The 27,287-nt window shown below is 50.5% G+C and overlaps 4 protein-coding genes across 4 annotated transcripts; 2 read left to right on the top strand and 2 right to left on the bottom strand.

Annotated features, from left to right (window-relative positions):
* Positions 1-2,555: 2,555 nt before the first annotated feature.
* Positions 2,556-6,821, top strand: EAH_00006720 (hypothetical protein, conserved; the record flags this gene model as incomplete). Its single annotated transcript, XM_013392446.1, has 4 exons — positions 2,556-3,210; positions 3,370-3,649; positions 3,901-3,976; positions 4,209-6,821. The coding sequence occupies 4 exons, from the start codon at positions 2,556-2,558 to the stop codon at positions 6,819-6,821; spliced, it is 3,624 nt and encodes a 1,207-aa protein (XP_013247900.1).
* A 3,478-nt stretch (positions 6,822-10,299) lies between these two features.
* Positions 10,300-12,681, top strand: EAH_00006710 (hypothetical protein, conserved; the record flags this gene model as incomplete). Its single annotated transcript, XM_013392445.1, has 4 exons — positions 10,300-10,312; positions 10,887-11,672; positions 11,799-12,345; positions 12,522-12,681. The coding sequence occupies 4 exons, from the start codon at positions 10,300-10,302 to the stop codon at positions 12,679-12,681; spliced, it is 1,506 nt and encodes a 501-aa protein (XP_013247899.1).
* A 1,667-nt stretch (positions 12,682-14,348) lies between these two features.
* Positions 14,349-16,794, bottom strand: EAH_00006700 (high molecular mass nuclear antigen, putative; the record flags this gene model as incomplete). Its single annotated transcript, XM_013392444.1, has 2 exons — positions 14,349-15,954; positions 16,178-16,794. 2 exons carry the CDS (start codon positions 16,792-16,794, stop codon positions 14,349-14,351), a joined length of 2,223 nt encoding a protein of 740 aa, XP_013247898.1.
* A 1,891-nt stretch (positions 16,795-18,685) lies between these two features.
* Positions 18,686-23,034, bottom strand: EAH_00006690 (hypothetical protein, conserved; the record flags this gene model as incomplete). Its single annotated transcript, XM_013392443.1, has 10 exons — positions 18,686-18,813; positions 18,947-19,012; positions 19,121-19,402; positions 19,541-19,879; positions 20,012-20,476; positions 20,630-21,247; positions 21,362-21,505; positions 21,802-22,155; positions 22,529-22,714; positions 22,851-23,034. The coding sequence occupies 10 exons, from the start codon at positions 23,032-23,034 to the stop codon at positions 18,686-18,688; spliced, it is 2,766 nt and encodes a 921-aa protein (XP_013247897.1).
* Between the last annotated feature and the right edge of the window lie 4,253 nt (positions 23,035-27,287).

The following is a 27,287-nucleotide window of genomic DNA, read 5'->3' as shown; positions in this document are numbered from 1 at the left end:
ATATATATATATATATATATATGGATGTATATATGCATGCATATATGCCTAACTATGTAAAATATATGTGTAGATAGTTGTATGCGCTTACAATACTTTTTCTCCGCACGATATATATATGAATATGTATATATATATATATATGTATATATTTGTAACTATGTTTTCATATATATATATATATAGGTAACATATTTATTTATATGCATGCATAGATACATAAAATTATTTGTACACGCGAGCAATACTTCTTCGCCGCACGTGCTACATGCACGTATTATGGACTAGGCAGATGCGCTCGCGTAGTTCCCGAAATGCTTCAGGACTCTATTTCCATCTTTTGGCAAATCTTCATCAATTGCCCGCTCGTCAAGTGGTGGCGTTGACGGCCTCTTTCGAGCTGTGCCACTCTCTGGACGACGAAGAAAAGGATTGCAGTTTCGGCGGACAACTCCCAGGCGATACAACAGAGGAGCCCCACGCGCCGCGACATCTTAGAGAGCTGGTGAATATACAACGTACCCATTAAGAACTCAAGCATCGGTAGCAGCTTTTTATCTACCACTGTTGTTTCCGCCGCAGCAGCTGCCTCTGCTCTGCTCCAGCGATAGCTCCGGACAGTGCCCGTTTCTGCTGATGTTTACCTTGCCAGTAGGAGCAACTTCGACAGCTGAGGGGGGTCCCCTATTAATTTTGCATTTGATGTGGGTTCGGGGATTGGTGGGTAGACGGGTGAGTGTTGGAGTGCAGGCAAACTTACTAACTCGGCGCATTCAAGCGAAGACACAAGACAAGAGCCTTGCCCTGACAGACGAGGTCAGAGGGAGCTTTCTCTAGGGCAATGCACCTTCCGTTAAGTTCGCTTATGTATATCCCCATGCATAAGTGGACAGGGGATTAGCTTCTACATTAGGTTGGCACCAGCATCCGCGTGGCCGCAAAGGGCCACCGACCCCTTAACCGTGCTCACGCACATTTACTTCAGCATTTATCCCTGTGACTTTTCCTCAGGAGAGACTGGTGATGCAGTGCATCTACGAGTTTTCTCGCTCAAGTCAGGCTTCTCTACAGATCTCCGCTCCTGCTAATCTGGTTGCTGTTTCTGGCATCTCCGCTTAGGGACTTGGGAGTGGACCCGCTGGCCACCGGCCCAATTATCACTTTTTAAATAGTAACGGCCGAATGAGGTGGCGGAGCGCTCCAAGGCATCGATATGTAATGCCTCCCCTTGCTGTGCGTAGTTGTACTGTACCTACATCTATTTCACACTTGTTCGCTCTCCTTCGTCAGAAGCACCGCTTAGGGAATCATGCACTATGCAGTTGACGACTGGGATAAACCGTTTGAATAATGGTCTTGGGCTTTTGCTAGTACCGAAGCCGTTGGTGCAACAGTTGCAAATAATGTGGCAAAAAAAGTTCAAAAGGGAGGTCCTTAACGAACCTTGTTATCTGCCTGCAACCCTAAAGAGTAGTGACGTGCCGCCTACAACAAATAGCTAACTCAGAGGACCCAGCCCCAGCACACGGTATCGATACCTCTGTCCTCTGTCTTGGGAAGGAGGCCTAGGCAATCCATTTATCCGTCAGACACTATATGTGCTCACTTGAGGCAATTGCATTGCCGCATTCCGTCGTATGGGTAATTTTCACATCGAAAGTGGGAGGTAAACCGCGCCGGCTTCCCATTTTCGTCGTTGTCGCGGGTCCAGCGCAGCGAGTCGCAGACCAGACCGGTGGCCTGCCGTGGAGAAGAGCAGTAGTTTTCTGTTATTTTTTACCGTAATAAATAATGCCTGCTTCATGCATTGTTTGTGGAGGATTTTGTCTTGGGTGTGGGCGCGCTGCTGAGATTGGTGGTCTGGGGCTGGGGGTTCCTGCCTGCAGCGATGGCCCTGGTAGGGCAGCGCCTCAGCAGGCGCACGGGGAGATCGTGAGGAAGGTGTGGGAGCAAGTTGGAAGACGAGAAGCAACAGCTTCTTGAACTAGGTGTAAAGAATTCTCATCTTTCTGCATTGAGGGGAGGGAGAAGGTTGATTACTATGGCTGGAAGGGGTTTGTTTCGCTCCGACACGGGAAGGGTGGGTGGGGCAATCGTTCTGTCTTTAAACCCTCTGGAAATCCTGGCTTGTCTCTCCCCTTTCTGGGCCTGTCAAGCCAACCTTATGTGCTCCCCTGCACAAAAACAGTAGAAAACACTTGCCTTAGGACGCGTTTTGTCCTTTCCCGTGCAGCCTTGCCGTGCCGTTAGGGTGCTGCTCCCTCCCTTTCTCAAGGGCTCGCCGGTACAGTAGACAAATGCACAAAGCCGAGACTGGCTAAGACAACCTGTTGTTCACGTGTTTTTCTGCCTATTAGGCATCACTTGGCCCGCAGCGTACTGAGGTCTCGGCCTCCGGTCAATTTTCAACTGCCGAAGCGTCCTAAGCAGCGCGCCGACACCCCAACTCGTCCACTGCGCCGAAGTGAAACTGTCTACCGCTTGACAGTGTTTGAAGATACAGGAAGACTAACATTCTCTAGACGCTCTGACGGTTATTCTTGCGGGAATCCGTAATGGATCGTCTTCAGCAGCAACCGTCTGCCAAGGCACCCCTTCCACCCAGGCGCCATGATGGGTCGCTGGGGTATCCGCTATCAGGACCCTCTGGGGAATCCAGGGGCTTCATAAGGAGCTTGAAGGAACAGTGGCAGCTGCCCGGTGCCGCCGAGTTTTTCCGACGGGAAGCATCGGCCTCCGCAGGTCTGCAGCATCACGGCCAAACTCTGACAGGCCAAGATTACGGCAAATCTAACATGGATAGGCCCCAACCAGCATCATGGAGCCAGTCGCTGAAGTCAGCGTCCTATGACTCATCCCACAGATTATATGCGGGGTCGTGTGCTTCCGGTTCCAGCTGGGGGTCCTCTTGTGGGAGCCTGGGCTCATTGAGTTCATCGGCCTCGCAGTTCAGTGCCTCTTCCCCTGCGAGAAGCGTAGATGTTTTATTCTGCCAACAAAGGATACCGCTCCCTAGCTGGGCATGCTGTGGAGGCCGTCGCGGGACTGCTGGTTCCTCTACAGCTTCATTTTCCAGGGGTAGCGGCTCTTCCGTCCGCAGCCCTTCTGCTCTAAACCATCTTTCTCACGACAGTGATGTTGCCCCTGCAGGTGTTCTGTCATACTGTGTCTCAGAGGAGGGGTTTCCCTCCTTGCGCGCAACGCTACGCGGTAGCTCTTCTGTGACATACGCGGGCAGACAGCACAGAGGTGGAGCTCTCTGTGTCCCTCGAGCAAACACACAGAGCCTCCTTACCAGAGGAAGCCCAAGGAGTTCTAACTACATGCTCACTGCATCGGTTTACAAGCATGTCTGATCTATGTGCTCAGGGCGCTCCGCAGTGCCCTATCGACAGACGCCGGTCGGTACGTTCCAGCGACGCGAGACCTCCCCTCCGAGCGCAGTTGTGCAGGCGCCCATCATCCAGCCCGTCGCTAGCGGTTCGTTTGGACCCAGGACAAGCACCGCTTCCACCGCGGCCCCCATCGGCGTGCCAGTCACCCGGCATTTCGACCCACTCCGTGCATCTCCTTTTGAACTTTCCAAGTTTGACAGGCGCGATCCATACGTCCATTTCTATATCCCCGTAGATTGCCCGTTCGCTCGGCGGTGAGGGTTTTAGCAGTCAGCGAGAGGAGGTCGCTGAGCACGCTTAGCACCCAGCGTAAAGCTTAATCATGTGCGCATCAGGAAGAAAGGAGCAGTGCAGCATCTGGAGGTGGACATTTTATAGCATACATACGGTTCAGTGCACCTGTCTTGCAGTTTTCCTTACTCACCAGACAGAACGCTTCAAAGGTGCTTTGTCGCAGGGCTTCTTTGAGGAGGGTTTCTTGTTTGTGTTAGTACGGTGCGTTCAGTTGCTGCGATGGCGTCTGCCCGTTGGCACACACAAAACTGGAAAAGATTTTCCATCCGATCGTATACAAGACACAAGTAGGTTGGCTTCGCTGCTGCATATGGGTCATGTGATCAGTTTGAGTTCTACTGGTCCTTCCTTCGTGCTGCCTCCGAAGAGGCCGGCTTGTTTGTGAACTCTCGTTGGCGACGAGGCGTCGGCAGGTTTTTCAGGAGTGGAGGTTAACACTAAATCTGCTTCATTTGGCGCCAGTCCTATGCTTAGTGTTTTACTTGTTTGTGCAAATTCTGTGGTGCTGCCATCCTGCAGAAGTGCCAGATGGCTCTCGCTGACACGGGCCGGTGTCCGTATATTAACAAGTGCGCGTTTTTCCACACCGAAGAAGACCGACAAGAGGCTGAGTTGCACTGGGAGGCTTGGGAGGCGGAGTGGGCTTCATGGCGCCAGCAAATAGACCAGTTGCTACTTAGGCATCACAAGCTTGAGAAAGAAATCCGACGGAAGGTTGAAGGAATAATCAAAATTCGCATGCCGCGGTCTTCATCAAGCGACCTCTTGGGGAGGTGCCTAGCGAATCTTGGCGTTTTAACCAGGTTCGGCGAGCAGAAGAAAGCTACCACCCAGCAGAGCTCGCAGGGAGTGGGGCCCGTAGAATCAGGAGTGGGCTCGGTCTCGTTTTCCGCCCCGAGGGGGAGGAACTTTGCGGAAGGAGCATTTGTCGGCGAAGGCATGGCTGGCCTGGCCGACCCCGTTAGAACGCCATCTGGTCCTCGTTTGGCGGAGTCTGTGGGTTTCTGTGCTCTGACAGAAGCACCTATGTTTGGCCTTCCGGCAGCTTCAGCAGTCGTTGGGAATGCTCGGCGTTTTGCGGAGCACTCTGAAGATCATGCATTTCCTGCCGAAGGGGAATGGTTATATATAGCAAACTCTTGGAACAAAGAAGTAGCGCAGCAGTACAAATCAGGCGGCGGGTTTCTAAGTCGGGTCGAGACGTCCAGTATCAGTACCCGGTCTACACTTCAAGAGACCCTGGCACCTGTGGGCAAAGACAGCAAGGCTCCCCATTCTTCCGGAACTCTTGTGCCGATTCCGGAAGTTTGCTCCAAGCATGACGAGAAAGCACCTTTGCCGTCAGAGCATGGTCTCAGTCACGGTGTATTTGGCCAGAGGGTTGCCGATCCTGGTAGTCTACATGGATCTCCTTACAAACCTTACAGCTGCAGCACGCTGAGGTCTTCTTCAAAGGACCACGAATATTTGCCGTTGCGAACAGAAGATTCTGCTGTTCGCGCCATCACAACGGCAGAAGTGGAGACGGGGAACAGGGTTGTCACAGTAATTACTTCGGAAACACAGCATACTGTGGCAATTTCTACACCTGTGGACACCACCGTGGCGTCGCGAATGAGTGCACGTGAATCCATGAGCCATGAAGAAACCAGTAACTACCCTCAGCCACTTAACGTTTTTGTTTGTAAGCCGCTGCACTTTGCTCGGTCGTCTCAGGCCAGAGCAGCCAGCGGCAAGCCGGCTACCGGTGGAGCCCTACCGCCAGTGCAACCAGCTGTAGACCGGGAATGCGCTGAGACACTACAGACAACTGGTACTTGCCGAATTCCAGTGAACCCCAGCAGTTTGGATCTCCAGGCGCCTCCGTCCTGCAGTGAAACGACGGGGTGTGAGGACGAACGGGGAGGGCCTCTCACTAGCGGAGGCTCCTCCTGTCGTTCTAACACTGTGTGTTCCCCGCAAGGGAGCTACCAACAGCAGGCAATGAACGAAGAGGGCTATGGAGACCGCCAGAACACGGTAGGGACGAGGGGAGCACAGGAGGTGACTTCGATTAAGAAGCGGGGACAAGTTGGAGAGTTTCAAGGCGACTCTGAGGGAGCTACACCCTCCCATCAACAACCTTCTTGGGCAAAAAACAGGAATGTTGTCCGTTTGCGAGGCGCACAGATTGGGCCAGTGGTGGCTTCACGCAGTGGCCCCTTGGGAAGCAAGGAACCACTTCGAGCGGCAGATGACGATGCATCTGTCCTAGAAGTTGCCGTTGCTCCACAGGCTATTCCGTTTCAACGTAGCATCTCTCCGCTATGTGCTCCGCCATTGGGTTTGCTGAAGAACGATTGTGTACCTCAGGTGGAGCCGCTTAGTAGCGTTGCCTCACAGGGGTCTCCGATATCGGCGGTTAGTTGCGCTCCCTCTTTCCAGTCGTCCGCGTGCGGGGAGCGACCTGTTTTTGATAGTACAGATGGCTCTAAGGGCTCGGCCTTGCCAGCGGAATTCGACGGGAGTCCGCGTGAGGAGATGGGCAGGAAGTACAACATGCCCAACCTCCTTCCTCTGCCAAACGATAGCGTACCTAATTCGGAAGGGAAAGCTGTGGATATACCACCGGATCCTGCTGCCACCGGCACTGCACAGGAAACTCTGGAGGAGCGGACGTTCGGGCAATTCTGGAACCCTGCAGCATCAGCAGAGGAGGCAACCGTCGGCGCTCCACTACCGGATGTTTCGGAGGGAGAGGCATTTTCAGTGGCAATCGACACAGTCATGTGCAAAACAGAAATCCCCTTTAGTGAGGGCTGTGTGACCGTTTCGAAGGAGGAGTTGAACTTGTTGGCGGGGAAGTTAAATCATTTACTCCGTACTGCAGCTGAGGAAATTAGGCGCCTAGATGCTGGAGCTGGCGACGATTTGGCCAGTACCGAAGGACATCGGCAAAACAGAAACCGGATGGCAGCTGAAGGGACAACTACAACCTCTGGGCGCATGGAAGAATCTGACGTCTCCGGATCGCATAACAATCAAGAGGCGGAGGTATTGACTATTTGCAACGTTTCTTCGGCGGGAGCAGAGAGGGAAGGAGGTGATGCTACGGTTGTAAAGAGCAATCCACGTCATCACGCTCCGGATTAAGCTGCTCCGAGTGCAGGACTGCCGTAGGATGGATGAATGTTTTTTTACAGGTTGGATATTGTCATCGGCAGCTTGTTAAGTGCTCATCAAAGTCTTCGTTGTGGTCCCTTCCTGGAAGCTTGGCTTGCATAGTGTGGCGGTTTCCGCCGTGTGTAAGTCCTGAAGGACTTAACTCTTTTGGGCGTTTTCTCTGTGCATAACCTCTATGCGCTCTTCTGGTTCTGTTGCGTGTCGTGGCCAAAGTGTGCTGGCACTTGCGAGCTGTGCCTGTGGGTCAGGTTCGCTGACTGCATTAAACCATTTGTTGTGTCATTGTGGTGTGCCAACGCATGATCCAATAGTTTGCCAGAGTGTTAAAAGGGAGCGCCAGCCAACAGTTTTTGCGAATACCGTGTACTTTGGCGCCGCTGTTATTTCGGGTGCATGCTTCCAGTAAATATCGTTTGCTGCAATTTTATTATTGCCTTCATACGCCCAATGAAGTGGGGTACGCGTCTGAACAGGCTGAAATTGGTGCATCGCACCACATTCATACTTGAGGGAACTCCGCGCAATCTGCGTTGCTTGGTAATGGGTGTAAGGGTGCCTTTCTTTGAGGGTCGGTTTGCCCGTTGGTGCATAGGGAGGCTTCGACGTGCTGTAAGTGCCGTGCGGCTGGCTTCCTCGCTGTGTAGTAGCAAATAGCAATGCGCAATATTCGCTCATCCCAGGAAAACGAACGCCTGGATTATTGCGGGCACTTTCGCGTTGTAGCTTGGTCCGGTAATTTGTAGAGCTGTACGCGCTCGCTCCTACAGGACGAACTCGCTATGCGGAGAATTCTGTGAATGGTGGCCCTTGGCAAACAGATGACGCTCGAGTTTCGAACGCTTCGGTGTACACTTCTGCTGTTTCATGCGATGCACCAGCTGATCTCATAGCTGCTTTTACAGCAGCAGACCGTACGCAATTCAAGATAACTGCTCTATCCCGCCACTTCCAGAGCTTTCCTCATCGGAAGTTAGTTGTTCAACGATGCCAATGCCGTCTTCAAAACGAAGAATATGGACATATGAGCAACTGCCTGAAGAGCACAACTGGGGAAGAGGTAGCAACTCCCGCTGTCAACCAGCAGTGTCATGAGGCTGAGTACCTCAGCCGCAAGTTGTCAGTTTTATTACAGGCTTCTTCATACACACTCTTCAAGAAGTCAAGAAACCAAATCAGGTGTTCAACGGGGCAAATGATTTTCCACGTCAAAAACCTTGTTATTAGTTGCACTTGTCGTACAAACAGCAACAAAAGTTCGGACAAGTAGAAGTACGATCTGTATTCGCTTGATAGCACTGCCTAGCACATTTCCTAGGTCCAAGCGGTTGTGCCAGTGTCGCACTTTCCGACCGGCTCCAATACTCAGTACTTGCACTCAGTCGAGGAGAAGGAACGCCTTATATCTTGCTTGCTGCATTCGGTAGTTGCACCAACGAGAGATGCAAGGGGCTGACGTAGATAGTGGGGATCATGGCAGTACTAGCCAATGCACTGCGTGAAACGTTTGGACTTCAGTGAGCTCAACCTCTTTCACCACGAAAACTAGAAAGCTCCACCATGGCCTTGCGCTGCATAGGCATCTGGTAGAATAATTCTGACACCCAACACACCAGAAATCCCCCAGATTCCCATCGCCTCAGCACGACTATTGGGAGAATGATATGTGAGAATGCCCTAGGCACAAACGCAGTTCCCTCGGACTAAGTAACCAGGCAGCCTACACATACTTCGCATACTCAACATGTAGGTTAATCACAACAACTTGACAACGAACCTCAACTGCGGGCTTGAAAGAAGCTTACACTGGGGGAATCGCCCCTACCAGACAGGGCGCCGATTTTCCAAAAGTGAGCAAGGCCAACGCGAAGTATCACGTCGAACCATTCGTGACTTCATTCTACATGCTCTTCATGAATGCACTACTACTACGCCAAGAAAAAGCAAGCCGTCTTTCTTTGCCTCCATGCCCTTAGTGAATTTTAGGAAAATGAGTATGAGTAAATATGCGTAAATATATCTGTGTACAAGTCTCTGTTGACCACGGGGAGAGAAACGCCTCCGCCACGCTACCCGCAAACATGAATAAAATTTTGAACCCATCAAATTGACTAATTAACAGCCATGGGAGTGCTGTGCAAGTATGTTAGCGTCGTTCGTGTACTTCTTAACTTACTTTTCTAGGCAGAATGGAAACTGCACCAAGTATTTCACCACGCTGGCGCCAAGCATGAAAGCTCTGCCCGTACCAAAAAAATGCATGAGATGACAGCCGAATTGGGCACCTTGTGCATTGTAATAATGACACGGTACACCTACATTACAAAAGAGTTTAGACAAGAAATATTCGAGCCCTCTGAAGTACCCGATGGAACTGGGGAGTGAACGGTTGCACTGAGAAGAACTAAACATAGAATTCCGGCTAGTTCCTTAGCCTGTAGAGATCAAATAAACAATGCCATCCAACTGTCTTCTGCCTGCCTGAACCTCAGCTTTGCAGCCGCAAGTAATGCGAAGGTGGCCCGCCTATGAACAGTTTCTCTGCATGCGTAACGCCCCTACACGAGTCCCTCCGAGGCATTCATCCAGAGACAGCATGGCAACATGCATAATAAACTGACCTTGACGACGAACACCGCCGGTTCTGCAGAGTTAAAAAACACTCTAATGGGCTGGTGTTCCACCCCACATGGAAGTCCATCAACAGTGGCATCCCGTGCACTGGTACGTCTACAACAATACACATATATCCATCAGATCAGCCTTCCGCCATTCGAAGAGATACATTTCAGCACGGCCTGTTCGAAGCGAGGATCCTAAAGGCATCATCCCTTTCCTCGCTCATCATCAGCAACCTCATGCGGTGTGGGGAAGATAACGTGAGGAGGCGCGGGTCGCCAATCTCCGCTTGATGCAAATGACTGAAGAACGTGTTTTTTGTCATTTCTGCATTTGATGTGCTTATAACTGTGTGCGATGTTGTCGCAACGCCCATAATGCAAACTGGTGCTCTTCCGGTAGCGTTTGGGCGCTGGGCTGGCTGCCCATTGGTTCAGTTATCGGGTACCGATCAGAAAGTACTGTGGGCGGATTGGATTTCCTTTCCCATTTCCTCAGTATGATTGCACTCGTGGCTTATGTCTCAAATTATAACAGAACTACTGCTTTTTGCCATAGACGAAGCTCCCGTCGAAAAAACACCATGGTAGAACAAAGGCGCCGGACCATCACAACGGTTTTACGTGCTTTTTTTCCGCGATCTCCTCGCATAATGCCTTTGTAAAGTATATCTCTGCTGTGCTTACTTGAATAGTGGCGTCTCATCTTCACCCCGCATTGTGCGCCGCAGCAGTGTACTTTCGCTGTTGTCCAGCGCCCCGTCTCTGCGTTAACAGGTCTTCCTCTCCTTTTCTGTCATGGCATCAAGAAGAAAGCAGGCGCTGCGTTAAAAATGTTCCGGAGTCGTATGAAATTTTCTCTCACCTCCAAATTGAAGTACTCATTAGGAGCAGCGTTGCTGTTGTTGTCTTTCGTTCTTTATATATATGGCATTAGCGCCCCGATATTACGAATTAAGGGTGAGCTAACCAACAAGGAGTACGGGGCGATAAGTGCCTTCTTTCATTCGCTTTCCGTTACGTGCAAGGAGGGTTTTCCAGAAGTGCAAACTAAAACGTGACTCGATGTCGCGCGCTCACCAGATTGTTTGCATGCTTGGCTCTGTTAGCGCAACCTGGCTCTCCACGCTGCCCCTGTGGCTTTCCTAAGGGTTGTTGACCCAACCTGGCGGGAAGTAAGGTGTGGTTCTTTCTGAATTGTGGTGGCCTGCCTCAGGAGGAGATCCTGGGCCTTTCGTAGCCGAAGCAAGACAGTACGACTTCTCTATGCCAAGACTGCTCCATCTACTGCTAGATCAGGGGGATTATGTGCCTTTCTTGTGCATATTCACATTTTCGTTTGTCATCCCACTGCTCAAGTTCGCATTTATCACGGCTAGTCTAGTGGCCTCGGCCTGCTGTCGTCAATGGCCGTATTCAGGTTCCTTTCCCCTGAAGATAGCTACGGTGCTGCGTGTACTTGCCAAGTATCAGCTTGTGGACGTGTTTTCGACCATTATCTTGACGGGCTTCATCGATTTTGTCGGGATCTCTGCTGAGCCTCTCTTTGCGGCTCGCGCCTATCAAGCCTATTCCCTCTTGTCAATCATTACTATACAGTGGCTATGCTACTGCTATTCGGAGACGTTGGAGCGAAGCAAGCTGACAGAGTGCTGTAGGCGGGCTCATCTCGCTCTACGCAGTCCTCTACTTCCACGAGGCATTCCCGTGAGCGCGAATATTACGCTCAATGGGTGTACCGCACCCATGGATTCTTCTTCAGAAGGCCCAACAGCACTTTCTTCCCGAAGGCTGCCAGCCCTTATCTCTCTTGCCTCGGTGGAGGATCTGCAGAGCAGTAGATTCCATTGTTGCTCCCAGGGTGTTCAGCAGCGGGCCTCCCACTACTCGCACGCTTCATTACCACACAACTCATATCCTAGCGCAGCTAACACAACTGCAGAGTTCTCAGGCTACTTCAGCTCAGCCGACACCCAACCTGCCAACGTTGGGTTCAAGAAAGTACCGGTGGGAAGCGATGGTGATGTGGACGCAGTTGAGAAAAGAGATTCATGTCGACTTGTCAGGGCTGCAGATGTGACTACCTCTATAATGGCTTTTCCACGTGATCCGTGTCTAAGAAGTGGGCGATTTCTCGACGAGTTGCCTCATGCTCTTCCCCGTATTCCAGAAGCCGCCGTTCCTGACGAACTCGAACTTCTGTTGGGTGCTGCTTTGCTGGGGTCCACATATCCAAGGTGCTCTTTTTCCGAGTGCCTACTTCGCATGTTCTTTTTAGCATGTAGCTTTTGCATTTCTGCCTTTGCCGCATTTATCTGCTGGGTACGGCCAGTTATGAATGTTTCTTTAGTTCCAGGGAAGCAGAGAGGCTTTGCAGTCGAGACGTCAGTGATGTCTTTGGGTGATGTCTTCTGGAAGTTGTATTCCATGGGGCACCAGTGGAACGATTGTATCATTATTGCTGTATTTCCGTTGTTAGCGGCGCTCGTTTTGTACGTCGCGTCCATAGGCACGATGGCAAGTGCATGTCTTGCGTACTGGGCAGCGCGGGGTTCGGAACAGCTCCCAGCGAGCACAATGCCAGAACGTGCTTCGCAGACGAGCCCCAGTAGTACAATGAACATAGCTCAGAAGGCCATGCATGTAATGAAGGCACTGTCAAACATTTCGGCATTCCTTGGAGACATAGCTATGCCTGACGTCCAAAGCATTGCTGTGTTGGCATGCTACTTCATTGCCAACAGCATCGACTTTTTAGGGGCGCGCCTACCAGGAACTCCTCTCGGTCAGCCTAGCTGCACCCCAGAAAGGCTCCTGTGGAATTTTAGCGGCTTCTGGGCAATGATGGCGTTGGGACTTAGCGCTTCGCAGGTTCAGAGGTTTGCGATTTCGTTTGACGATGTATGCCGGGATATGCGTGCATTGTTCCATAATGAGGCCGCCAAGGACCATTTTTTCCCCTCCTCACTATTAGTGGCAAATGCAGGCTCACCACGAACTATGCTTGGTGGCGGTAGGAGCTCCATTCGTGATGGTTGCCTGGATGATGGTGCAGTGGCTTACTCGCCAGTGTTGACCATGCCAAAAGAGAATTCGAGTATTACCACGCGGAGCAGGAGGCGCAGGAGCCCGTCATTTGGCTTAATACTTCACGGATGCATTCGGCTGGCCGTTTCAGTGGCTCTTCTTTTGCCCATCTGGCTCAGACCGACTGAGATAGTAGATGTTGACCTCGGGATAGTTGTGAGTCTCTACCCATACATACTGCTGCGACGCAGGGCGGCTTTTCCCTTCCATTGACAATGTTTTCTGCATGACCTCACTGCCGTGGCATAGTCCTGATGATGTTCTGTGTTGGCTTTTGCCCTTAGAATAAACAGCTGCAAGGGTTCATGGAGTACGTGAACCCACTGTTGAGGAACATGCTGCCCCAGTCATTCGGTGACTGCGCTTCTGCCACCCATGTAGCTCCTCCGCCATGCGCTGGATCGATGCCACTTGCCTACGTTCGGACGAATGTCTACGAAGCTACAGCCCGTTGGGCCACAGGTCTAAATTCGACGGAGCTGCATGCTGCGCGTTTTGATGCATCGAAGAGCAGGTGGGCACGTGGGCAGTACGAACTTTCATTTAGGCACGGCTTGTATCCAGGTTTACTGGAATAGTCCAGATATAGTGCCAGAACCCCTTGTTGTGTGTACGTAAATGCGCCCATTCCAGTTCGCTGTAAAATCCGGTCGCATCACATGTTCGTATGCCGAGAGAGCAGAAGGGTTGGTCCCAAGGCACAGCAGCGAAGATTGGGGATTTCCTCCTGATGCTGAACCTTTCAATTGAAGAGCACCTAGACCTTACTTGGTGACGAGTACCAACCTGCACGCACACACATCTCCAATGCTGTTGTGAGGGATATTGGCGTTGAGGAGGGGAGTCCGAATTGGGTGTTGCTTATATTCCCGTCTTTGGGTGTTGTTTTATTAATGCGATGCGCTCAGGATTGTGTTCACAATTACGGGAAAGATCAAGTCTCTTTCTTTATCCCTACGGATTGGCGGTTGCTTTTATGGTGAAGACCCGGGGAAATGCCCAGTCCTGTGGGATGGCGCTGACGCCTGCTGCGGAGATGACATCAAATTCATGCTTCAAATGAGCGTCAGGTGCAACAATTCTTTTCCGTATCTCTCTGACGCCACGTTTCTGCACACGCATATCTCAAGGCTTGTCGTGAAAGAAAAAATTTTGGGAATTTTTCCCGTTGAAGTGGCTGATATAACGCAAACTGTCGAAGATCAGTTGTCGCAATGGGCACGAACCTTTCTTGATCCAGAACGCAAGTGGATTCACTGGAGGGATGGAGCGACACTAAGTGTTATCAATCTCTTGAACGTGCTACTAAATTTAAATGCGCCAGCCGGGATCCGTTGCCCTCGTGTATAGCGGCAGGCGATTCCTCAATATTGTGTACCTTGTCGTTCTCTCCACGATATATTTCTTCTTCTTGGTTAGTGCGCATCTGCTGTACCCTGTTAGAGTAATACACGGTGCGAAGATGACCTGTAACTAGAAGACACGGCAGTCTAGCTACAATTTCTGTCACGAACTTTACAACGCATTAAAGCTACTCCAGCACATGGAGCAACCTTTGAAGCTCAGTGCACGTGTGAGCCTTTAAGTGCAGAGTACTGTTACTACTTGTACAGGAAAGAAGCCTCGCAGAGACTATTGCATGGTACGTAGGGGGAGTACGTGTGAGCGCCTGTTGGGGCCACTGGCATCTCCAGGGACTACACATTCAGGCACCATTAAAAAGGAAGTTAGGACTAAAAAGTTCGGTGGACTGATAAGGAGACGAGCACAGCTGCATCAGCTCACACCCACAACACTAGTTGCCGTTTTTCTTCTTCGAATGGCCGGTAGCGCGTGCAGCACCTGATGCAGAGGGCGCTGAAGTAGCTGTTCGCAGTCCTGCCTCTACAGTGGACCGCAATGTGTCGAGGTAGGCTCGTATGGGTAGCTTGTTCTTGCCAGACTGCAGCACCGAGACACTGCCATCTGGCTGGAGCTCCATCGAAACCTCGTTCATACAGCAGAGATACGAGCCCGGGCCAAGCCTGCAAATGTGAGGAGCAATGGATCGATATTCTGGGCTTTCACACACGCGTGCAACCTCCTGATCAAGCGGATCCTCCTGTATGGCAGAATAAGGTGGGCAGAATTGTTCGGACTGTGGGCCGTAGCCTGCTGTTGAGGCCCTCGATGCCGATGATAGAGGCTTCGAAGTAGACTGGGGTGGCTTTGAGGTGGTTTGGAACTCGGTAGAGCTCGCAGGCTTTATCGAAGCCTCGCGTGGCTGATTTGTTGAACATGCAGATCGTGGATGGTTTGAAGGAGAGGGCTGGCAAACTACAAAGTTAGCGTCCATGGTGCGGAGGCTGTGCTCCGCTGAAACTGCTGGGATCCCGCCACCAGCAGAGGAGACGTGCAGTGGCTCTGCTGGATGACTGTGTAGATCAGGTGACTGCAGCGCTGACGACCGCACATAACAATTTTCAGTCGTCTGAGCGGCTCCAATAGCTTTGCGGATTCGTTCCATCGCCGACTCACTTCGAAATAAGTCTTGCTTTACTGCCGCCAACTTCTCACGCTTATCATTTAAAGCGGCCCTACACAGCTCTTGCTGAATACGGGTGTCAAGGGCTAGCTTACGGCTCTTCGACACTTCGGTCAAATAGGCAAGCTGACGCTCAGTGTCGTTCTTCCGCAGCTGTGCTTCGAGCTCTTGCATGTATGCATCTTTTGCAGCCATTGCCTTCAGCACCTGCTGCAGCTGGGAGTGTGCCCCTGTAAGGTCGTCGCTCAAAACCCGCACTCGTTCTTCTAACTGCTTCAACAGGGTATCCCGGCGCACCACCTCTGCTTGAAGCTGCATGAGCTTTTCATCCCGGCTTGCCAAGGTGGCTTTGAAAGCGTTGCACTGCTCAACTGCTACACGGTACTCTTGCTCAGCCTCTTCCCTCTTGCTTTGCTCCTTTTGCAGGCGTTCTTTTGACCGGGCTGCTAGGACTTCAAGCTCCCTTGTCTTCTGTTGTAGGTACGCTTCAACGCGGGCTACTTTCATGTCACGCTGTGAAAGCAGCTCAAGGAGTTCTGCTGCCTCCTTGCGCTTATCCGTGAGCTTCTCAAAAGTGTCTTGCTGCAGCTCCTCGGCGGCTTCTCGATCTGCGCGCAATTGTTTTATCTCTGCCTCCGCCAGCTCCAGCTTCGCCCGCATCTCAGAAGCCCCCTGGACCATGGTAATTGCCTGAACGCCTAGTTGCAGAGCGGACGCTTCTTTCGTAGATGGGTCGACAGTATCTAGTACAGCGGCCTGACGCTCCTTCTGCAGAAGCAACTCCATCAGGTCTTGCCGTTCACGACGCAGCAATTCCACTCTTTTTCGCATGGTCTTGAGCTCGGCCTCTTTCTCCTCAAGAGCAGTTTTATCAACGCTGCAAGCAAATGACGCAGTAATGCCGCAATACGTAGGAAATGATGCATGTAGAACTGTAATTGGAGTAGAGTGTGTGTTGTGCTTGTTTCCGCTTGTTTTTGTTACAAAGGGGATAAAACAATTCAACTCGTTTCTGCATAGTATTGAGCACGGCCTCTTTCCTGGAGTTATTTTAGTGCTGGTGCACTTGCGCGCGCAAGACTAGGGTACTCGGGACTGACTCCTCGTTCTCCGATAGCTCTTCTTGGCTTCCTTGTTTGCGCTGATCCTGCAGCTTTGACAGCGCATCCTGCAGCTCTGCTTCCTTCAAATCCAGTTGGTTCTCTCGAGCGTTTAGCATCGTCTGAAGACGTTTGACTTCCTGCTGCAAGTCATGCTGGTGGGTTCCGGCATTTTCACGAAAGGCTATCCCAGCGGGGGACGTCGTTGCTCTGGGTTGAAACCGTTCTCTGTTGCTACCGCGATACTGCGTACCTGGTTCAGGCACCGTCAGCAAAGAGTGAGGCTCGGGGAGCTTCCCGAGGCCGCCTCCTGTTGAATGTGGCACACCGGCATACACGATATCTTCTGGTGGAGGTAAAGAGGAGGTACTATACCCATATTTGGACACTGGTGCTTGCATGCGTTGTTGGGCGCCAGTAAAGCCAGTGAGAGGAGGGCCCGCACCTCCACTAAGGTCAATCCCAGCCCCCTCCTCCGCGTATTTATTAGTGCACAGTGGGCCAGGTAAGGAGGCTGTTTTCTGAGGATTCACGTTAAAAGCATTCTCCAAGGGATAGGAAAGGTAGTGGCTGGCGAAGGGGGTCGGCCCCGTATTGGCGTAGGTCGCTGGACTCATGTTGGGAGGGTATTGGACCCGCTTCAGGATGTGCCGTCGAGCTACCGGGCAGATATCGTCGCACTTGAAAAGAGTCATCTGAAACTGTCACAGACAAAACGGTTCCCACGAGGACAGAAATAGATCTAAAGTTCCCGCGATGTGCAGGACCTTGCGTCGTTGATATGGGGCATCAACCTGGAAGGCGGGGCGTGAAGGGAAGCAAACCGGACCTCTGAAGCTTTGCGGTTTATACTTGGAGGGTGAAACTTGTCTGAGGGAGTAGTGTTCCTCGGGTTTGTGTTGTTGATATGTTTGGACAGGAAGACGCTCTGGAAGTTCAACGGGTGGTTGGCCAGGGCACCTGTAGAGGATATTTCATGTTCAACAAACTCTTATTGTCACCTGTATAACAAACGCTGCCTTCTTTTGGCAATATTCGTGGATTCGAAGCTACTGAAGCACGCCAACACTGTCTGGTCTTCCCGCTTTCTTCATTGGGTTCTCGGCCGAAGACCGGAGTTGGGATGTACGTAACAGCTCGCCAACGAATCAAAATAACTCCCTTTGAGGGTAAAACTGAAATATAGTGCTCAAGGGCCGACGACAAATCGTCTACTCCCCAAGTAAGGGGAGACGGTGAATCTTGAATTTGGAGCCGTTCGCTAGCCGCTGGTCCGAAAACCCGGCGATGCTCACGAACGCATAGGCACTGCGGCAGCAGTGTCAATGATGTGAATAAAATACGTGAGACTGAAAAAGATGAAATTGTTGGGGAAAGATACGTTTCTTGTCAGCATTCCTGGGGTAGGACCATGGGGGCGCAGGCTGCCAGGGCAACTCAATCGAGGTCCCCAATGGTCCGCTAGACCCAGATGACCTCGAGTCCTGCACCACCCCTTCCCAGCTAGCCTCATTTGTCCTAAAACATTAATTGTTTACAGTAATATTATAACGTCTAAGCATTTGATTGTTTGTACGCTTCTGCACTAGGGTTGCTTCAGCCCGGGACACTGACCCCGCCCCGACAGCACACGGCCTATCGAAGAGCCTGACTGAGACAAGACGTAGCGCTTAGCTAAGTGTGTTTTGAAGCAATTTAATATTTTGGATTGTGTTAGTAGTTGAGTCGAAAAAAGGTTCCAGTCGGGTATGGGGTCTGTAGACAACGAAGCCCTCAGCAGAACCGGTGGATGCCGTTTTGAGTTATTCATGCACCACCACACAAATCTGACGGGTGAGGGTGGAAGCGACTGATTTATTATAAGATGCTTACCCGATTATCTACTATTTGAGAATGAGCCTTAGTTCCGGCATCCATCATGCACAATGTTGCGGAGGGCATACGGGAACGGAAAGCACCACCTAGTGCTCGATGGTATTCATCTAATAACGTTCCGTACTGTCATTCCGCCCATTAAATGCCTCATCTCTTTTGGAAGGAACCGGCCTTACCGCGCGCCGGCAACGCGAGCAACTGTCCATTGTAAAGGTCCGGCCGTACCGCGTGCCGGCAACGCGGTAACATGGGCGGATCACACCACAAATGGATCGGAGCTACCATTGCGTCGCTTTCTGTCCATTGTTACACATCGGAAATGTTTATATATATTCGCCTGGTGGCAGAAAACACTGGGGATACGGCATGCTGAGTGAAAAGTTGAAAAGATTCATTGGGAAATTGAGGCCAAAAAAGTCGATTTTTGCTGCTTAAAACTAGTAACGATGAGCGATTTCCACCGGGAGCTTTTTGCACAAAACGGTAGTAAATCCGGGTAAGCGCAACGTAGCAAGCTGCTACAGTTGAGAGGAAGCAACAGTGTGGGAAATTACTTCAACGGAGACCTGTAAGTAATCTTACACTTTCTAAATCCTTGGGCTTCTTCAGCAGATGGCTCGCTCGATCACTTTATTACAGTCGACTGTGCATTTCAGTGCTATGCTCGAAAGCAATGCATTGAGAGGAGTCGCCGGCGCAGAACTGTGTCGGTGCCGGTTGAGGAACCTCTGCCAGGTCTTGCAACCGAAGTGGTGCGTGGGCTGGAACAAAATCGCAGGTACATCTAACTTAGCTACCATCGTATTTCCATTTTCACTACTGTTCAAGGAGCCACGCATGCATTTCTCCATGTTTCGCCTCATACTACGGGCTGTACAGTTGCCTGTGTCGTACCTGAACAATGAAATTCCATGGCCTTTGCGGCGGCCTTGCCTGGAAGACGAGCAGGCTTCTGGTAACCTGCAGGACACCACAACGTTATTACAGAGAGAATGGTTTGCAGCAGCAGAACAAATCCTTAGTGGCTACAATCAAATCCTTTTTAAGTAGGTTAGGAAGCAGCTGTACTTGTGCCCTTTCTAATCATGGCCTTTTGCGCCCGTTTGTTTGTTTTCCATGCACAGTCAACATTAGGGAAGTCCCCATTCCATTGTGCAAGCACTGCTTGTTGATCTGCTTCCGCGGAGGTGCTTGAGTATCTGCCAAATGCTTGAGAAAGTTCGGCAGAACCTTTCGGTTCTTTCCAGGCATCAATGCCTTTGAGGAACTGGAAAAGCACATGACTGTAACCTTTGTCTACAGTTTTAGATCGCTTCCCCAAGACGCCCGATAAAAGCTTAACTCCTTCGTCTGTACGCACGGCCCGAACTAACAGCGCAAAGAAGCCTAATCGTCGCTCTAGTAAGGCACCTCTGACTATGGCAAAGCGGGTGCATACAGCATTTTGAATGGAGGAATCATTTGGACTTGCTTATCCTTCTAGCTCACCTTGAAGCTTTATACATTGGTACCCCGTGAGTATCGAACTGCCTGCATCGGTCGAAAGCAAGTCGGCAAGCTTTACCACTGGATGCTGGCCGCAAGCATCAGCTAGCTGCTGCGCTGCCGTTAGCAGCAAAAACCAGTCTGAAAGGCCTCGTGAGCCCAACGTTGACTCATGATACATGAAACTGGCGCTAATGTCTTTAGATATGTCCTTGAAGGAGACCTCATGGGATTCTCGGGTGCCCTTTTTTGATCCCATTGCCCAGCCAGGCGGCACCACGAATTTGTTATTTTTACACCCTGCTGTTACAATCTCCGTGGCAATCTTAGCCTGATTGTGACCTGAAAAATTGGAATGCAGAACTAACCGTAGTTGCTTATATTCCTTAGGGTTTCGTTTGCGTATGGCTGGCATCTCAAGCATCTAAAAATTGAGCAATGGGGTGGATGACATGTGAGGGCTGCAGAGCGTACCATTGTTGAAAACGAGAAATGCGAATATGAACCGGGCGTTTTTGAATGTGACTGCTGTATTCTGAAATGACTGAGTCAATTCCTGTGTAGACTGGCTTGAAGAAGGGCCAAGCACCCACCAAACGACAAGCAAACGAGCGAGCTGCTGAAGTTCTCCCGAAATTTCGCACATCTCTCCGTTAGCTCTCCGTCTCTTCCCTCTTGTTATCTTTAGCGCCTTTTGGAGGCGTCGTGCAAAATTGAGCTTGCGTTTAGCTGATTCTGAAAGCATAAGGAGGTCCGATGCCTCCTCTGCTTCTTCCATACAAGGCGTGAACATTTCAAGGAACCTGGATGCCTTCTTGCGTAGGTGTTTCAGCGCAGAAGCGTGGGCGCTCGTACTGAATACGCCATCTCCCATCGTCTGCACTATTTTCTCCCATGGAAACGCTCTACTTTCCTCCAAGTCCACCCTTAAAAAATTGCCTGCAGCGCATACAATAATCGGAGTCTAGTCGTCAAGCTGGAAAAGTAACAGAACAACGGTACGTTATCCATGTTCAGCGTGTGTACAACAGTTTGTTTTGCCAAGAAGAGCATAAAACGCGAATTGTTGTTTGTGCGTTCCAAATGGCTCACCAATTTGCATCGCTGTAGAGGCATACGGTGCAAACACAGGAGGCAGTAGTTCTCCTCCAAGTCCACATGAAAAGCATTTGTACATGGCGCTGAACACGTCGGATCCCTTTGCCAGTTTTCGTTGTGCCTCTGTGTTCTCAATGCCTGCTCCCGAGTCGTTGACATAGCCGCGAATGTTTGTAAGCACGTTCAAGGCGAATAACATTGGGTTGGTTAAGCTAGTTTCTAGAAGTCCCCTGCAGACGTTGGCAGTAGCGGCCATGTTGATGGCATTGATATTCACATTTCCACCAACCGCAAAAGGATGCACGTTGGCAGAAGGTATGGGAAGGCCTGGGCCTTTAGGGGTCAGTTTCCTAGCGACTTCCACCAGTGAAACGCTTTTCGTTTCACTTGACGAAAGGGCATGAACACCACCTGGGGAGAGCCGTGACCCTTCTGAATCAGCCTGCTGGGGTTCTGGTTCTGCACGAGACGAAGGTCCAGCCTCAGATTCGACACTTTTCGTTTGCTCCCTCGCAGCATCCAATAGCAGCTTTCCCGCTAGCCAAGCCGCGGCGACCGCCTGATCAAGCTCAAGAATTTCGTCTGACGAGTAAAATGTAGCCATGCGCAACGCTGCAGCAGTATAAGAGACAGAATGATATGCATTTGGAAATAGAAAATAAGGGACTTGTAGATCTTAGGCAATCACAGAAAACCATGACGAGTCGTTGCCGTGTGGCCCCTCACCGTCCCCAATTATTGTATCATGACGTCTAAGCCGGTATGCTTTTCTATGCTTCTCAGTTTCCTTATTTGACCAATCCTTTCGTAAGGCTGCCTTAACCAAGCAGTCAGAATTGCATCTGCTTAGCGATCCCACGGGAAGCAAGCCTGAGAGAGTAACAAAGGAAACGTTGACGTAAAACAGACGGATAGTCGTCACCACTGAATATGCGCTGCGTGCATATAGGCAATCAGTGGTGTCTAAGACATAAACACACCTCCTTTGCGTCCTTTAGCGCCTTCCGTGGAGCAGACAGATCTCATCAAGTGGGAAAATATGTGAGCGGGAGGACTGTAGGCTGCACACAAGTAAACCAGGAGCACTTGTGCAAGCCCGCTCAAAATTAGATTCGTTTGTCTTTCACCCAACAATCTCTGATTGGCATGATCGCCTGTTCTCTTACCGTGGCGTCCCTTCAATCTTTGTTCTCGCCTCCAGTGCGAGTAACAGCTTAGGTTTTCTGCTGGCGCTGCGTTGAGCCCCAGTTCAGCAAATACTCCCACAAGGCACTGAGTCCTCACTTGAGCGTTCCGTCCTATTTCCTGTATTGGCGAATGTGTGGGGGTCAGGTAGGCTCGGTTCACCGGATTGTCGGCAATTTCTTGGCCTACCGGGCCCATGAGGGATGATCCCGCCATGAACTTTTCAAGTAGACGAGCCAGAAGGAGGCTGGTCTGCATCATTAAACTGGTGGCATTCAGCGGCAGACATCCAGGTAGAGCGTGTTGAAGTAGTACAGTCTGCAATATCTCGATCACTGAGTAAGCGCAAAAGAGACACTTTGTTCAGGGAAAATAGACGATCTCATGCTCAAGCTGTTATGAAATTTCCAATTCAAGCGCAGGCACAGGGGGTTGGCAAGCGTGCGCAACTTGCTTTTCATTGCTTCAAAAGCAGTGAACATGCTATGCTTGACAGAGATGTCCTTCCACTTTTTGCCTGCCTTTTTCCCAGATGGATATTCGGGCATTGGAGCTCCAAGAATCTGACGTACTCCAACGACAATGCCAAAAACTGCATTCAGCAAACGCAATTATTCAAGGGGCGTCAAGCTCATTGTATTGATTATTAAACCTATGGGAACTAACACTGCAGGGCTAGTGTTTTAGTCCAACTCTGGAAAAGCTTACCGCTGGAATGTTCCTTCAAAGAGCGCAAAAGACCTCCAAAATCTCCAGTTTTTCTTCCGGTCTCAAGGGCTTCTCCATATCCATTCTGGGTGGCAAAGTCAAGAAAACGGGCGGAGATGTCCGGGTCTTCGCTTTCAACTGTGCGCCATGAGCCATTGAGCGCCGTATCCACAAACCCAACCTCCACTGAGAGCAGTTAGGACTCCAACGTACAACAATGTTAATGGAAGGAATCAGCCTAGGCGAAAGAGCAACAATGTATGTAGCGTCCATGCTAGTCTAACCTCCCGTGCAACAACTTGGTGCGTGTTACTGAACCAACCGGGGTTTGGAGCAAAAATGAGCTTTACTACGTCGACTGTCTGCTCGAAGCCGTCTACTGAGGCACTTTGCCCTTCCACTGCTTGTACAGTAAACACCGGCTCGCTGGCGTGGAGGAAGTCATCAAGAATCTTGACATTGCTTCCGGGCTTGGGTAACGAGGCTATGCCTGCGTCAGCCGTCATTCTCGCAAAATGCTCGGTATGCAACTGGCTATGTTACAGCACACCTCAGATAATTCCAATAAACTACGTTTGCTGCAATGCGCTCTATCCTGTCGGCTGGTATGGCTTACCTTCTAAAATGGCATTTGGTTCAGCACCTACTGCACATTCGCAAACAGCAACGCAAGCAAGGCATTCGCCAACGCTGAGCGAGAGGAAAGCACCTTGCTCAACCTTCCCCCAATTACTCAGCTTGCCACAACGTGTACGCGGAATGGTCCTCTCAAACAGATTTACCGCTATATTTCTTTAGATCATCTAGGAGCCTTTGGCAGGCTTCGTATATCAAAAGCCCCTGACGTACTGACTGCAACTCATGAGGAAAGTATCCAGCTGTCCGCGGGTCAATATCAACCACAGCTTTCAAGCATGAGTCGCCATCTGCCGTTGCAGCTTCAACAGCTTCGTATACTTCCTTCTGCTCGCTTGCACCTGAGCGGAAGGAGAAATCAAACCTGATTGTATGCTGTAGTAAGGCAGTTTGCAACTGCCTAGCAAAATTTCAGAGCGCTGTTTTCCGACTGCACGATATAGCGTACTTGTTGCGAAGTTCCCTAGTGCCTGCCTGCCAATATCCGAAATCTGAGCCAGTCCATTTGCATCGAACACCACTCCTAATGCGACTGAAGGCAGCAGGGAGTACACGAATGCGTAGGGAGTGTAGCTATAAGCCTGCTCCCTACGCGTTCTTAATTCACTGGGAAAATGCAGTCGAACTGCGGCGCATGCTTCTTCACGGTTTTGCAACTCACTGGGCTGTTTTTCGTTTCCTTCCTTTTTGTTCCGCTTTTGTCGGAAAGCCCTTAGCATGGAGCGTTTTTTCTTGGACCTCTCGGTAGGCAGTTCCTTAGTTGCACCTGCAGCGTTTAGACAAAGCTGACAGAACAGTAGAGTGAGCAACTTATGCTGTGGTTGGCGTTGTGCGGCAACGCTTGTCATTTTCATTCACCATCTTCCAAGTAGCCCGAGACTGAAATTTTCGCGAATCATATTACTTCCACCACAGGTAACCGCTTACCTCCCCTACGGGGCGAAGGTAAGTCTACATGCTCAAAGGCCTTTGCCATTTGCTTTATTCGTTGTTAGCACTACAAACCACCTTTTCTACCAGCCGCATTCAAAGGAGAAGCCGAAGGACACTGAGATTGGTTCCACAGCAGTGCATTTCTACACACCCGGTTGTGCCATTGAAAAATTACCTGGCTTTGGAACAGCTTCGCTCTCGCTCTCGTCACTCCCAGAAACTGGTAAATTCTCTTGTGACGTGCTAAGGGGACTGTTATTTCCGCGTTTTCTCCATGCATTTGCTGCTTTTACTCTTTTTAGTCCCTTTAGTTTTTTCTTTTTGTCTTTGCCTCCAGTCAACGACTCGTTCGAACTTCCTTCTGAAATAAAGATGGGATATCACAATATCATTCATTCCACCGCACCTGGCGGACAGTTCTGCTAAAACCTTTTAGCCTGTCCGTTGCTTTAGTGAGAGGCTACACGCTAGCGAAGGCATACTACTGTTTTCTACTTTCTGGCAACTGAAATGGCGTCTTCATGCGGGGACAGAAGAAGCCATTATTTTTTGACGGCAGGTGGGCTACACTAGGCAATATCTGGCAAGAAAGACCTGGCATGGATTCTTCGGCAGCCGTTTCGCTCTCATTTCCATACGGTGGTAGCAATGCCTTTCGTGATGCTCCTTGGGAACTTCGTCGTCTTCTCTTTTTGCTCGACAATGGCAGTTTCATTCTCAAGAGTCCCTTCTTCGTTTTGTTGCCCTGTCCTTCAGCCAATGACTCGCTTGAACCTTACGAGAAGAAAACAAAAAGAAGCGCATTCCGCTGAGACAGATTAGGGCTTATCGTTCAACTATCTGGCAGGCAGGTAATCGGATTCGCGCTGCATTGTTGGCTGAGTGGCGACTGTACAGGAAATTAGGAAGTCCTTTTTTGATAGGGTGCATGGAGTGCCGGTGTCGTGTGTCATCCTCTGTGGAGATGATGGCCACTTCTTCGACAGGCCGCCAAATATAGATTCAGCTGTGCTATCTGGCAAGTAAAATACCTGTCGTGGATATGTCAGCAGTTGCGTCGCTGTCTTCGGTTTGCCCTGCCAACAAGCTTTCCTGCGACGTTCCTTTGGAGCTGCCTTTCCTCTGTCTCTTCAACGAAAAAAGTGGTTTTCTACTCTGGCGTCTCTTCGCCCTTTTCTTGCCTTCTCCCGCAGCCAGTGACTCGTTCTGAACTTCCCCTAAGAATAGACACAGAGGAGAAATCCGAAGGCACATGATTCGCCATTCAAGCAGGCTTAAGCAAATTATCCCGCTTAAGCCTAGCAAACCATATTGAATCATTGTGTCAGGGTGAGTAGTGGACCGAGAAAGAACTTATTGGATAAGATGCAAAGCTGAATTGCTGCATTTTAGGGTTATACGCTATTATTAGCGTTTTCAGTACATATCCATCGGTAGAGGTGCTGCGAAGTGCAAGTCTCGAACTGTCGCCAATAACCTCACCGCTGGTGTCTCTCGCGGACTCGAAGAGGCTTGGGTGTATTCCTGCAGCACGTTCACCAAGGGAGGCACTACCAACTAACATACGGATTCCAAAGATAACTGAGTACACCTCTTTGTACAAGCTGCCTGTACATTAGGGTCAGTTCAGTTGCCATGGTTAGCGAACCGGAAACAACGAAAATACGAGCAGAAAAAGAAAAGGGTACAGTCATTGCAGCTGAGTACGCTTCGCACGCTCTGTGATATGTTGGTTTCGGTACCTGCGAGCCTTGGACCATGGGAGATGGCATCCAGGTTTTCAGTGGGCGCCTGCGCCAATGCCGCCGAGGTATCACTTCCCCCACTCTCTGTTAGTGCTCCCTGAGCGTTGGCCGGCCTGTCCATGCACCCAATAATAGCTAGGGTCCACAAAAGTAGCTTCCCTGAAAACGCGGGCAACAGATAGTAAGGACGGTGCTTCATCTAAGCCAATAGAGTATTTTGCAGTCACTGGATGCTTAATTCATAGCTTTGCAGAAATGTGGTGATTTAGCGCGAGCAAAAACAGCAATTTTCTAGGGTGTTGTACGATCCTTTTCCTTTAGAGTATCTTCCCTTCTGGACTCCTCAAGACCCTCTAGAGGAGAGGGTCCCCTCTGCAATTCATACGTACCCCATGGAGTAATAGCATGTGTTGAAGCTAGTGCAGCTGCTGGTCTGCGGACCCAGAGGACTGGCTCTGGTGGTGCACCATCATCGCCTTGCGTATAAGCCTTGCCGCGCGAGTTGCATGGATCTTCAGGCTCGCCTGTGGGGCAGTCAAGGTGAGCTCCAGGCATATTCAAATGTCTCCGTTGATTTTTATGCCGTTCGCAATATGGAAGTGCACGCCTGCCCGAGCCTCTGGGCGTTTCCTTGGTGACACGCCCTAAAGGTGACTCGACTGATGAACGAGGTAGAAGCCAGGCGTGGCGCTCCAAGCTCAAATCCATTTTACTCGTAAAGAAAAGCGGGATTTACTCTGAACAGGAAAAGCCCCAAGATACATACATACTTTCCAGCTTTGACACCGGGAGAGACATGAGAGCCATTGTGGAGGTAGCCGCAATCGGCTGCAACGCGCCAGGAAACTAAAGACACTTCAGGCCAATCCAAGGACCAGCTTTTGCTCCATTGTTACATTCACAGGTTTTCGAAGTAAGAGAAATGAGCTTACGTGCAGAACTGGTAGTTCTTGCCTTTTGCGCTTCGTTTCTTCGAACAGTCGATGGAGGCCGACACAACGGCGATCTTTATAGGGAATGTGGCTTAAGAAGCTGACTTCTGGGCCTTGAATACGAATGCTCCCTTGAAACCCACTTAATAATAATGTACTCTACTCTACATGAAACGTCGTTCGACATTTTCTTCGCTGCAAGTTCCTCTACTGCACGCTCACTGGCCCACTGTGGCGAGGCCAACTGTCACCCACTCAAAATACGCGGCATGCTACTGTACTTTTTTGTTTCTGTTCCTTGCTCACAGAAATCTCTCCAGATTCCTTCATATAATGTTTTCATTCACCCGTACTAAAGGCTGGTTGGTATCCGGTAAAGAATCCTTGCTTCGTGTACAGTGCGCCTTCTTTCCACCGCTCGCGGCCAGTGCGAGCCGCTCTGCCAGCCGGGATACTTGCGAACACAAGGGCGTTTAGCCCCTCAACTTGCCCCTTGTGAGATTAATACACAAA

The sequence above is a fragment of the Eimeria acervulina genome, genomic scaffold (assembly GCF_000499425.1).
Source record: "Eimeria acervulina Houghton genomic scaffold, Eah_scaff29, whole genome shotgun sequence".
Classification (NCBI taxonomy): domain Eukaryota; phylum Apicomplexa; class Conoidasida; order Eucoccidiorida; family Eimeriidae; genus Eimeria; species Eimeria acervulina.
Note: the sequence above shows the minus strand (reverse complement) of the source record. Positions and strands in the feature narration are given on the sequence as shown.